The following is a 12,419-nucleotide window of genomic DNA, read 5'->3' as shown; positions in this document are numbered from 1 at the left end:
AATGTACTTTTTATGTGCGTGCCCGCATATACATACATATATATATATACATACATACACATATATATATGTATATATACATATATATATATATACATATATATATATATATATATATATATATTTCAAACTTCTCTTTTATCCTATACTTTATAATCTTGTTAAAAGCGATTCCTGTAGTGATTGTAGATAATCAATAATTGGTTGTGTGTAACCCACGCATAGGTGTGTAAAGCGGAAACAGTAAATCTCGACATTTTCCTGTCTGTGGATCAAAGCACCAAAGTACTTCTTGTGTTAAGTTTAGGTTTAGGGTGATTACTGCCAGGTGTACAGAGTCCAGTGAAGTTCTTACTCGCATGTGCTTATAAACATGTAACATGTCCCTTCTCTCTAACACCCTGAGTAGAGCAGTCATAGCTGAATAAGCCCCACAAATATAAAAGTGATTTTTTTTGTCATAAGACACTTTTGTCATTGAAAAATGGAAAACAATGCACCTAGAGCATGACAGTGTAGGATAGCATATTGTATAGCAGACTGGGAGAAGCTCCTAACTATCTGATTAACCAGTTAATTTTTCCCTGTTTTGACATGGATTTGCTGGCTTTACCTCACTTGTGTTGATCAGGTTAGATTTGGCCAAAATGATTTCAGGAGTATCTGGCATGATGTGGATCTGACTCTTCTCGTTTTCCCAGGCTTGTTTATATAAATTCTGTTGAGAGAAAAATGAAAGTAAATAAAATTTATTTGAATTTATGCATTCATTCACTCCAAATGTAAAACAAATCTTAACTGAGAACACAACATGATGTATCCTTGAATCAACAGCATTTATTTGATGTGCACTAATAAACAAGCACCAGCAACTTAAAGACGCTATGAAATGAGGTGTAACACTGAAAGGTGCAGCAGACAACAATTGGGGTCAATTAAGAATTTTCATTTTGCATAACAGGATCATCTGGAGCCATAAGCTCCCTCAGCAGCCAAATAAATAATAAGGTGAATAATAAATTAGGAGAAGTAACATACCTGGTTCATTGTGTGTGCATTGGCCTTAGCAAGGACCATAGGCATGTCTTTCATTGTGCTTGTGTATTTCCATGTGCTTGGATGCTGGCGATACCTGTGCTCACTCAGAATCTCACTTGCTTTCTTGGCTTTTTCAACATCAAGAGACCCAATGGGAGTCCAGCCAATGCCCCTCAACCACTGTAAGTCTGCTTTATATGCCGCCTGGTAGAAAATAAAAAATATACATATAAGTATACAGTACAATTTGAACATTCTAGTGTGTAACCTAAATGGCATGAAAGAGAAATTTTACAGCAAGTGAAATGTATTCTTGAAATATTTTTGAGAATTTGATATTAAGGCAGTCGCTACAGCAATGGTACACAGCAAAATGAGCAGTGTTATATTAACTGCTATTGTGTTAAAATAACCCTTAAATGTGTACAGTATATATTTCCACACATCTACTGTAACTTGAGGTTTAACTTACAACTGGCAGCTGTGCTGTGTAGCAGGATAAAACATGAAAAACTTCCAGACTACAAAAATCTAACAAAATGATTTGTTTCTAACGACTAGACTAGGAAGGGATGAGCACATGGAGCACATGGATTAAGCCCAATTATCTCCAGCTGAATCCCCCAGGATCCAAAACCAAAGTGCCATTTACTCAGAGCACCCAGAACTCCCAGGGAGAGTCCGTCTGGTATGCTCTCTGTCCTCACAGTTCTAAGTGTTCAGAGCCGCTTGGAACTTCTTTTAACTCGGCTGATTAAACGGCTTGGTAAGAGTCCACCAGACACAGAGTACAGTCTTGGTGCAAATCTCTTGAACTTCATAGTTAACTACTGTGCCACAAAAAGTTCTAGTTATGTTTGGACCAAAAGCATCTTGTGAAAATAGGAAAGCAGGTACAAGTGATTCAGATGTAGTCCTTGGAGAGGCCTTGTGGCTGCAGGTTGTTTCTTGTCCCAGCCACCTCCTGTCTTAAATCCAACAAGCTGTTACTTCCCATCTCTTCTGTGTTTTAGTGTCAGTGCAGAAATTCCCTAATCGGGTTCGCTAAATGTTCGACTGTAGGCATGCAGTAAACATTTCTGTATGTCTTTGTACACGGGTGTCAAACTCTGGGCCTGGAGGGCCACGGTGGCTGCAGGTTTTCACTCTAACCATCTTCTTCATTAGTGACCAGTTTTTGCTGCTAATTAACTTGTTCTGCCTTAGTTTTAATTAACGTGACTCAGGTCCCTTAGTTGTTTCTTTTTCCTTTAATGAGCAGCCAAACAATAATGAGACACAAAATGAGCCGCCGCATGACCAGCTCACCTGTGCCCATCACACAATATCATTCAATATTAGACTATAGGCCTGGAAAATTCATCAACTAACAGTACAAGGCTGTACAGTAATGAGTAAAGCGGACTACAATCATTACAAAACAACTTCTTCGTTACTTGTCATTTGTTCTTCATACACTGCTGACACAAACTCGTGCCTGTTTCATCTTACGTTATTGAAACGGGCTCTTTGTCTAGTCTGATAATAAAGAAAGGTGAAGGTCTGAGGCTGATCTCTCAGGTCACCAAAACATCTTGACGGCGCTCTTAGAAAAAACTGAAAAATCAACAGTTTGGGAAAAGTCTGCTGTGGCAGAATGAGAGCAGCAACAAGCAGTGAAATTAAATAACAGGTTTAATTAACAGCAAGAACTGGCTTCTCATTAAGAAAGTGGCTGGAGTTTGAAATCCCAGTTTAGCTGGTCATCTGTCGTCTCATTTCTGTTTGGCTGCCATTTAATGAAGAAACAAATCAATTCAGTGGACTGAATCCTTAAAAACAGGGCTATTAAAATGAAGGGAAAAAGGAGTTAATTAGCAGAGAAAACTGATCACTGATTAGGAAAAGGGTCAGAATGAAAACCTGCAGATACAGCGGCCCACCAGGCCCAGAGCTGGACACCCCTGTGTTTGAATGGCAGTCACCATCAGCGCTGTGGTGTTCATTCCCGTTATTTGTGTGTTATCTACTGACCGCTACGGCTGCCGCCTCTTAGCCCACATGGGTGCTCTGTTTGTTGTTAATTCTCATTATTAGGATTTTATTAAGCGAGCAAACGTCTCAAAAAGGTGAAGCGAGACAGGGAATCGCCCCGTTTAACTGTTTATTAAGCGTATACATTAGTAGTCGGTCCTTCACGGATTTAGTATTTCATAAAACTGACAAAACGGAGTGAACTTGGTTTGCGGAGGGGGGGTGATTTTGACCTAAGTATCATACCCCCCCCCCCCCCCCCCCTCCCAAGCTGGGGTCAGCGGGTCTGAAGCAAAGTATCAGCTGTTTCTTAAACACTTAACTAATACCGGAAAATAAAGTAAAGCCGGCTCATTTTTCCGTACTGAGTCTGGCTTGTCTTCGGTCTACAGGCGAGCAGTACGCGGTTGGCTGAGCTGTGCATCCCCTTCACGCGACTGTCAACCCCCTAAATAAGGTCGTTTAAAGTTTACCTCAGTTTTACTTACTGCGTAAGCTCTTCCATCGTTTCAGCGCACCGAAGATGTAGTGCAGCAGCAGGCTGTGACTAACGGCCATGGAGCCGCCGATCCACGGCGTCCGACCGGCTGGCCACACGCGCACTTCAGTGAAGCCCCGCCGTCTCCCGCCGCCTCCTGCGCGCCAAATCTTCCCGCGCCAATCCTCCATCCGCGTCTCGCTCGCCAGGCGAAGAGGACTGAATATCAAGGCACCGGAGTGTAAGTGACGCCGTTTCGAAGACTTTGCACAGGAAATCAAGAAACGTGTAGTTTACTTTACGCCGGGATAGTAAGTTAAGACCGTCCCTGCAAGACCAGTACTCGGCGCTGGGCGGGGAGCCGGGACGCGATCACTTACTTACGTACTTAGTTAGTCAGTCACTGCCACACTCACTCGGGCACCCAGAGCGCCGTTTGGGGGTGACAAGTGGGGCGACGCGCCTACGAGGGCCCCGCTTTTGAGATCCGCGTGTCCCGTTCGAGCGGATTTGTCAAGTTATATTCTCCAGTTATATTTTGATAAAGTCCGCGTGTTATCTTGCAAAAAATGTAGCTGTATACAGTAATGAGAAAATCCGGTGTATGTTACCATAATTTGTTATTCAATTCGCAGTTAAGTTTGTACAGTCCACACATACCGGTAACAGCGTTTGACGTAAACGGCCCTGCGTGGAGTTGGTCAGCCCCAGGCTCCGCACACCCCTAAGGCCGCCTCTGGTGGGTACTCTCGGGTTTAGAGCCGCCATATCAAAGATATTGTAACGTCAACGTGCGAAACAACGACGAATGGATTTATCATTCTGCTCCGTGCGCGGCTTAAGTGTCAGGTCAGTAATATAAATGTTCAGGATAGCTATTCAAGCTTTCAGAATTAATTATAAAACAGAAGAATCCAAACTTACATCGCTCTGCAAGTCATAGACTTTCCTGGCATGGACAACATCGTTCTGATCCGGCAGGCAGGTCCACTGGTGTAAGATGTTTCTGTAGTCGATGTCACTGACCAGCGTCTGGCATTTCTTTGCCAGGACAAAGCCCAGCATGTCCACTGGCATGTTGAACTTGGTCTTCCCTTTCTCAAAGTCCTTCTTGTATTCCATGTCGCTGGCAATCTTGGCAGCATGCATGGCGAGAAGAAGTTTGGGGTCATCCTTGATGCTGCGGGCCCCGATGTGGTGTCCCGTCTGCTTCCGGAAGCCTTCCTTGTATTTATACTGTAACAGAGGAGTGTGACTCCGTTATTGAAGCATATGACTTACACACATCACACCGTACAAGAAGTGGATGGCATTTAAAAAGAAAGAATATCAAGCTGAAACCGTATCTGTGGAGGTCTTAAAAGCTTCATCAGGAAGCTCCCCGCTGCTGTAGACAACAACTACACAAACATTTATTTTAAGCTGCAGTAGATAGATAGATACTTTATTAATCCCAAGGGGGAATTCACATACTCCAGCAGCACCTTACTGATACAAAAAACAATATTAAATTAAAGATTGATAACAATGCAGGTAAAAACAGACAATAACTTTATATAATGTTAACATTTACCCCCCCGGGTGGAATTGAAGAGTCGCATAGTTTGGGGGAGGAACGATCTTCTCAGTCTGTCAGTGGAGCAGGATGGTGACAGCAGTCTGTCGCTGAAGCTGCTCCTCTGTCTGGAGATGATCCTGTTCAGTGGATGCAATGGATTCTCCATGATTGACAGGAGTCTGCTCAGTGCCCGTCGCTCTGCCACAGATGTTAAACTGTCCAGCTCCGTGCCAACAATAGAGCCTGCCTTCCTCACCAGTTTGTCCAGGCGTGAGGCGTCTTTCTTCTTAATGCTGCCTCCCCAGCACACCACCTCGTAGAAGAGGGCACTTGCCACAACCGTCTGATAGAACATCTGCAGCATCTTATTGCAGATGTTGAAGGACGCCAGCCTTCTAAGGTAGTATAACCGGCTCTGTCCTTTCTTACACAGAGCACCAGTATTGGAAGTCCAGTCTAATTTATCATCCAGCTGCACTCCCAGGTATTTATAGGTCTGCACCATCTGCACACAGTCACCTCTGATGATCATGGGGTCCATGAGGGGTCTGGGCCTCCTAAAATCCACCACCAGCTCCTTGGTTTTGCTGGTATATTTTAAATATATTTTATATAAGTATATTTTAAATTCTATGCGTCGGTATGAAAAGTGTTGTTGTTAATCACAAGCAGCCTGCAATTTCTTGCTTACAAATGTAAAATGATCAGTGAATTCTTTGAGGAAATAGCTCATTTAAAATCTAATTATGCTCGTATTTCAGTAGGGGAAGGCAAAATGAAAAAAGGAGACAAAACAAATCTGGAGAGTACTTAGCCGCCAACTGACCTCACAGCACATCACATCATTATTTATACCATTGGAAAAGAAAGAAGATGAGAGTGGAAAGAAGAGTGAAAGCGAACTTACATCACTAGCAATGTCCCGGCTGGATTTAGCAGCTTTGATTGAAATGGCATCTGCTCTTAGGTCATAGCCCTTCTTCTTCTCTTCCTCCCATCCATGTTTGTACATTTTCTGGAGTGTAAAGAACAGCAAGTCATTCATAATTTAGGACAACTTAATATCAACTTTGGTATATACTGCTATAAATTAATACAAATATGGAACATACAGCATGCACACAGAGACACACACACACACACACACACTCCTATACATATACAGGGTGGTCCAGATCTAATTATGCAATTATTGCATTGCATTAAAAGTTGCATAGTTAGATCTGGACCACCTTATATATATGTGCGTGGATACAGGACAGTAAGACCTGTAATAACGTTGATATAAATGACTACAATATATACATAATAATTTTATTTATTATCAAAAACAAAATATAAGGAAAGGATACACCCCAGCTTAACCACCATTCCCCAGAACCAAAACATATTTGCAAGGACTAGCTGTTTATATCCACACTGGAGGCATTTCAAATAATCTCCCCAGGCTTTCCACTGCACCCCTGAGGCCTGCGTTACATTTAAAAAAGCTCAACATCCATAACTGCACCTGAGCTGCTAGATCTCCTCTGTAAGGTACAGGGCCCTAACAATTCTGTGCCTTAACTGAGGAACTACAGGTGACCTTGTGACAGGTAATCTCTCTCAGTTGGTGTCCATCTAGAAATTACTACTGGACCCATTTGGATTTAATGGAGCTACTGCAGGCACACCTTTACACGTGGCATTGTTGTATTTACCTACTTCTTCTGCTAGGCTGTTCCAATATTCCCACGCCCAACTAAAGTTCACTTGGTGACCTGTTGTGCTATCTGTAATTTTTACTTTCTGGTATATAAAGTATAAGGAAAGTATTGTAATTGTCTCAAAATTCAATGTGGAGATTTTGATGAAACTCTAAGTTTCAGACCTCCATTTTTGGAATTATGTCCGTCTCTCTGTCTGTCTGTGTCTGTGTGTATGTAAACACAATAACTTGAGTACGCTTTCACTTGGGTTAACCAAATTTTGCATATAAGTATTAGGTACAAAGTGTAGATTTCTATCAACTTTTGGGCTATTTCCGCTAACTGGAAATGGTACTTTACCTTTTATTCATGCAGCTTCAGAGTCCGATTTATTCAATTTTACTTTTATAATAATTGTTCAATATATTATTAATTTGACTTGATTTGTTATTGATGGTTCTTTAATGTACATACTGTATTGTTGAAATTCCAAGGTGTGCTGTAAAACCTCAACCCGACATAAAGAAATTGAGTGAACAATGACTGGCATCTTTATTTTCAATTTCCTTTCCTTCATATACTGAGGAAGGGCCAAAGTCATAGTTTGGAGTCCTGGCAGGGTTCAATTTAAAACAACTGTAACTGAGCAGTCAGTGTTTTATACGTGTATCTCTTTTAAAAAAGCATCACTGACAATCATAAAATCAAAAGTACTGAAGATTGTGAATGTAATTCTGCCAGGTGGTGGATTGTTGTTTTAGCTGACATACCGCACAGTGGACACTGATGTGAACTTTGTGCTTCTGCTAGACCCTGTTTTTATGCACATGCTCGTGCCACATCTCTTGACGTTTTTAGGAACACATGGGACTTACCTCACTGAATGTCACTTTATTTTGCTTGGCTTGAAGGATTTCCGGAGTGTCGGGCATGACATGAATTTTTCCTTTCTCTGCCTCCCAGGCTTCAATGTAACGATGCTGTAAGGAAAAGAGAGTTCAGATGTTATCAAATGAGCAGTAAGCTGGCTGTCCTGTGACATGATAACTGTGATAGACCTACTGTACAAAATCCAAATACTCATTTAAACTAAAACAATGAACATGACAAAAAAAATCATTAATTTACATTATTAGGATACCACATTTCTTCACTTTACCCAGTAAGGTAGAAAGTAAGACAGACAACAGAAATCAAATTTAAAATCAAAAAGCATGACATTGTGGGTTAGACGCGTACCTTATTCATAATCTGTGCATTTGTCTTTGCAAGGACCATGTCCATGGAGTCAGTCAGACTCGAGAACTTGAAGTTGCTGGGGTGTTGCCTGTACTTGTGCTCACTCCTGATTTTGGAGGCATTTTTGGCCGTCTCCACTTCTAGAGCTCCAATCGGCACCCATCCTATTCCCTTGAACCAGCTGTTATAATCACTTTTATACATATTCTGTACAGGAAATTAAGAAAAAAGGTTACTACAGATACCAGAATGTTACAGTATAAGCATGAGCAAACTTCTGGACAATAGGAGAACAATCCAGTCCAGTCCATGTGCCTCAATTGACTGCACTCTTCTTACCTGATGCTGGAGATGCACACCTGGACACCTTATTCCAGGCCCCCATACCCCTACACACTACTTCTGTATTCATCAACAATATTTTACTTTTTTAAAGGATGACAAATAAACTTAAGTTCCAAGAAAGTCTATCAGAGAATGACTTTGGAGCAGTGACCTACTGTACAGTGGTGGCTAATAGTTATAGCTGGCAATTTATTTGCAATGGTAAAGAGTAAAGTGTTATTTTCTGACATTTTTAGAAACTCTACCAGTATTACTCTTTTGACCATACAGTATGTTTTAAACCTAAAGCATTACTTATTTTATCAATCACCGAGGACTAATATTTGCTTTTCTATTTAATTTTTTTTACCTGGAAATGAACAAAGAAAAAATATAAAGGTAATTTCTACTAGCAGAATAAAGGAAAAGTGTTAAAATGCTTACATCACTTTGAATTGAACTCATGTTACGAGCCAGTTCAACGTTAATGGCGTCAGGTAACAGAGAGTAGTGGTGAATCAGGTGCTTGTAGTTGGTGTTGCTTATGACCGACATGGCTTGCTTGGCAGCGTTCACGCTGAACATGTCTGCTGGCGTGTGGTACTTGGTCTTGGACTTCTCGTAGTCCTTCTTGTATTCTCTGTCACTCTGCATCTTCGCTACACGCATGTAGTGCACCAGCTTGGGATCATCCTGCAGACTTCGGAAGCCAACGTGTTTGCCTCGTGCTTTTTCATAGGCCAGTTTATATTTGTACTAGAAGACAGAAAGAATGCCCAAGGTATGTCAGGTTTACACACTTTTCAATGTCATGCTTGGTGTAATGTAGTGTCATTAGACATTACATGGCCTTATTATTCAGAGACCTCTTCTCAATATCATAAAAGCACCATGAAGCACACAATTCAGAGCGAAAAAATGTAAAACTCTTACATCACTGGCAATGTCCCTTGAAGCTTTAGCTGCTTTGACTGAAATAGCATCGGCTCTTAGGTCATAGCCTTTCTTCTTAGATTCTTCCATAGCAAGTCGGTATTTTTTCTGGAAAAAGAAAGAAAATTCATAACAATAAATAATGTGATAATACACCTGACTTTGCTGTCATGGCAGTTGAAACGCAGCACCCATATGTAGCTTCTGTGACACCTTTGACATGGAGAGTAGTGAGGACTCCCATGGAGACACAAGGGCCAGCCACTATGATGCTACGATGAGCAGCTAGGAGTAATAATAATTCTTTGCATTTATATAGCACTTTTCTCACTACTCAATGCGCTTAGCAATTGCAGGTTAAGGGCCCAACAGAGCAGAGTCCCTTTTGGCATTTTACGGGATTCAAACCAGCAACCTTCTGATTGCCAGTGCAGATCCCTAGCCTTGGAGCCACCACTCCGCCTACAGTGGGTCTTACCACACTGGGGTCTGGACGCCTTTTCAAGGTCTACTGCTGTGTCACAATATTGTTCAGGTCATGTTGCCCCATGATAACCTTTTGTTTGCTAGGTTGATGTTTGCTTTTCATTTGCTAATGTAGATTATGAGAAATTCAATGCCAGTCAGACTTCATCTTGGAAAGTGCTACCTGAAAGGCTTTACGTGTGCCCTCTTGAATGACCATATCCTTAATGTGACGTCAGTCTGCACCTAGAACCCGGTCCACTCTCTTAAACCACGGTGTATTTGTACCTGTTTATAGTTTGAATGTTCTGTTTCATTCATGTGCCTTTTTATTTGCTGCTTAGTACTGTACTTGCTGATGTTACCTTCAAACTAGTGCCAACGCTGGGCTCCTTTCTCCTCGTTTCTTGTCTCTGTGGTGCTATTTTGATTATTTGTGAAGTGCTTTAAATACAGTGGACTGCGACGAAACCCTCTGATGCCAACAAATCAGTGTAGTTTACAGATTTCAGTGTGCTGAATCCATTTCTGAAGATGGAGTTTCTCGACCACAAACTGTTTCCATAAGATATTGGATTCAGTGAAAAACACTGTTTGGAAAAAGATGGTTGATTTTTGAAAAATAAATTACATTAGTTTCATAGCACAAGAAATTCTCATGCTCAGAATATTATTTGAAGTCTATTTTGAGTTGAGAAATGGCAGTCTAGCTCATTCTTGGTGTTAGTTGAGATTATAAAAACCAGCATTTGCTGCACATTTTATGCTCTCAATCTGTACTTTTTCCTCTCTTCCTATTCCTTCAAAATAGCCGGTAATCCGCAATATGTTTAGAAGGTTACAAAGGTGCAGAAGAGAGAAAGCTGTTGTGTAAATGGTTTTTACAGAGGTATGGAAGGTGGGCTTGATCCATCTGTCTTCCTGACCAGGTAACACGCATACCTCCGGCAGAAGTTTCTTTGCATTATCAAAGCAAAAATAAGAGAAGGTGACCACAAATCTGAATACAGGAGCTCTTCAAGAAGACAAACTTGAAATCCAAGCTGTATGAAGTTAACACTGGGGAGGCATTTGAAAGTGCGTGCCACAATTTCCTTGAGAATACAAAGACAGAAAACTGCAAGGAACTAGTTGAGGAGCTCCTCTCTTTCTACCTAGCAGTTGGGTGTAACATGTCTTAAAAAATCCGTTCCCTACATTCTCGTTTGAATCCACCAGCACTTCGCTCAAATGGAGAGACGTTTTAGTTGAAAGTGGAGGGAGTCAGTGCTAGCAGACCTCTGTTTGGTATTGAACTGCCAAACACCTTCAGAGGATTAGAAGAGGAAAACAACAACCAATTGACTTCTTTTTGTAAGTAGTACTTATATTTAAAGCAATTATATGTGTAATTTATACATTTTCCAAGCCTATATAATTTAAAAAATGTATCACTTTTTCTCTAAAGTGTTGTTGTTTTTTGGTTTAAACCCAAAACTGGATGTGACAGAGCAATTCCGTTGCTACATCTGGATTCAGTACCCTCAAATCTATAAAGAGCACCTAAAATTTATGACATTTATGAAAGAAAGAAAGAAAAACTGAAATCCGGTATTCCTTTTAGACAGATGGAGCCTATCTTGGCATCACTACGCCCAAGGCAGAAACCAGTCCACCACAAGGAATACACACTCGTACCCACACCCCGTCATGAAAGGTCATTTTAAATTGCCAGTTACTTTAACCCACATATCTCTGGGATGAAGGAGAAAATCCATAAGGAAAACTGGCAAAAGCATCACAGCAACTGGGGCTACAATTTGGAATCTGGAACTATGAGGCCGCAGCACTAACCTCTGTACCACGGTGTCACCATATTATAGTTACGTAAGGTCGACATTGAGACATACCTCACTTGTGGTGATTGCATTTGCCTTGGCAAGAATGATCTCCGGGGTATCTGGCATGACATGTATTTTGGTCTTCATTGTGTCCCAATCTTTAGTATACAAGTGCTGGGGAATAAAGCAGAAAAATAAATTGAGTATTTATATAATATCTTAGACTAACAATTGTCAAAACTGTTGAAGTCTGATGGAGTAAAAAAGTAGGAACCCATCATAGACAGGGCACACTTGGCCAATTTTCGAGATAGCAGTCCTTATCACAGCATATCTTTGAATGATCAGAGACGGGCATTGTTCCCTTCTGTACATTCATACAAAGCAAAAGAACATGCGGAGAGCTGAACTATAGTCCTAAAATCTACAAGTATCAATACCATCAATTCCAGTGCAGAATAGTCAATGGTTAGACCTCGTCAGGAACTCACTTTAGATGGGTCACAGCTCCATTGTAATGTAATATTACTTTTAAGAGAAAGCCATTCAATTTAGTTTACACTAAAATAAGAAATTCCCTTACTTTACTCATGATCTTGGCATTGGCTTGGGCAAGGACATTTTCCATGGAGTCGGGCACGCTGGTGAATTTAACAGTGTCTGGATGCTGGCGATACTTCTTTTCACTCAGGATCTCCCCTGCTTTTTTGTTTTTCTCAACTTCCAAAGAGCCAATTGGAACCCATCCCATACCCTTCATGAAGCCCGTGTATTCCATCTTGTATTGATTCTAAGATTTCCAAAAAACAATACCTTTAGTTAATCATTGTGTGCACTCATTTGTAGCATTTTAGTCACAGCAA

The 12,419-nt window shown here is 41.0% G+C and overlaps 1 protein-coding gene across 1 annotated transcript in view; it reads right to left on the bottom strand.

Moving 5' to 3' along the window:
- neb (nebulin) overlaps positions 1-12,419 on the bottom strand; it is a 164,031-nt gene that overhangs the window by 96,974 nt on the left and 54,638 nt on the right. Inside the window, 10 exon segments of the mRNA XM_051930946.1 lie at positions 614-718; positions 1,039-1,242; positions 4,454-4,765; positions 5,995-6,102; positions 7,651-7,755; positions 8,015-8,221; positions 8,783-9,094; positions 9,272-9,379; positions 11,626-11,730; positions 12,140-12,346. Coding sequence (XP_051786906.1) covers positions 614-718; positions 1,039-1,242; positions 4,454-4,765; positions 5,995-6,102; positions 7,651-7,755; positions 8,015-8,221; positions 8,783-9,094; positions 9,272-9,379; positions 11,626-11,730; positions 12,140-12,346 — 1,773 coding nt within the window.

The sequence above is a fragment of the Erpetoichthys calabaricus genome, chromosome 8 (assembly GCF_900747795.2).
Source record: "Erpetoichthys calabaricus chromosome 8, fErpCal1.3, whole genome shotgun sequence".
NCBI classification, from domain to species: Eukaryota; Metazoa; Chordata; class Cladistia; order Polypteriformes; family Polypteridae; genus Erpetoichthys; species Erpetoichthys calabaricus.
Note: the sequence above shows the minus strand (reverse complement) of the source record. Positions and strands in the feature narration are given on the sequence as shown.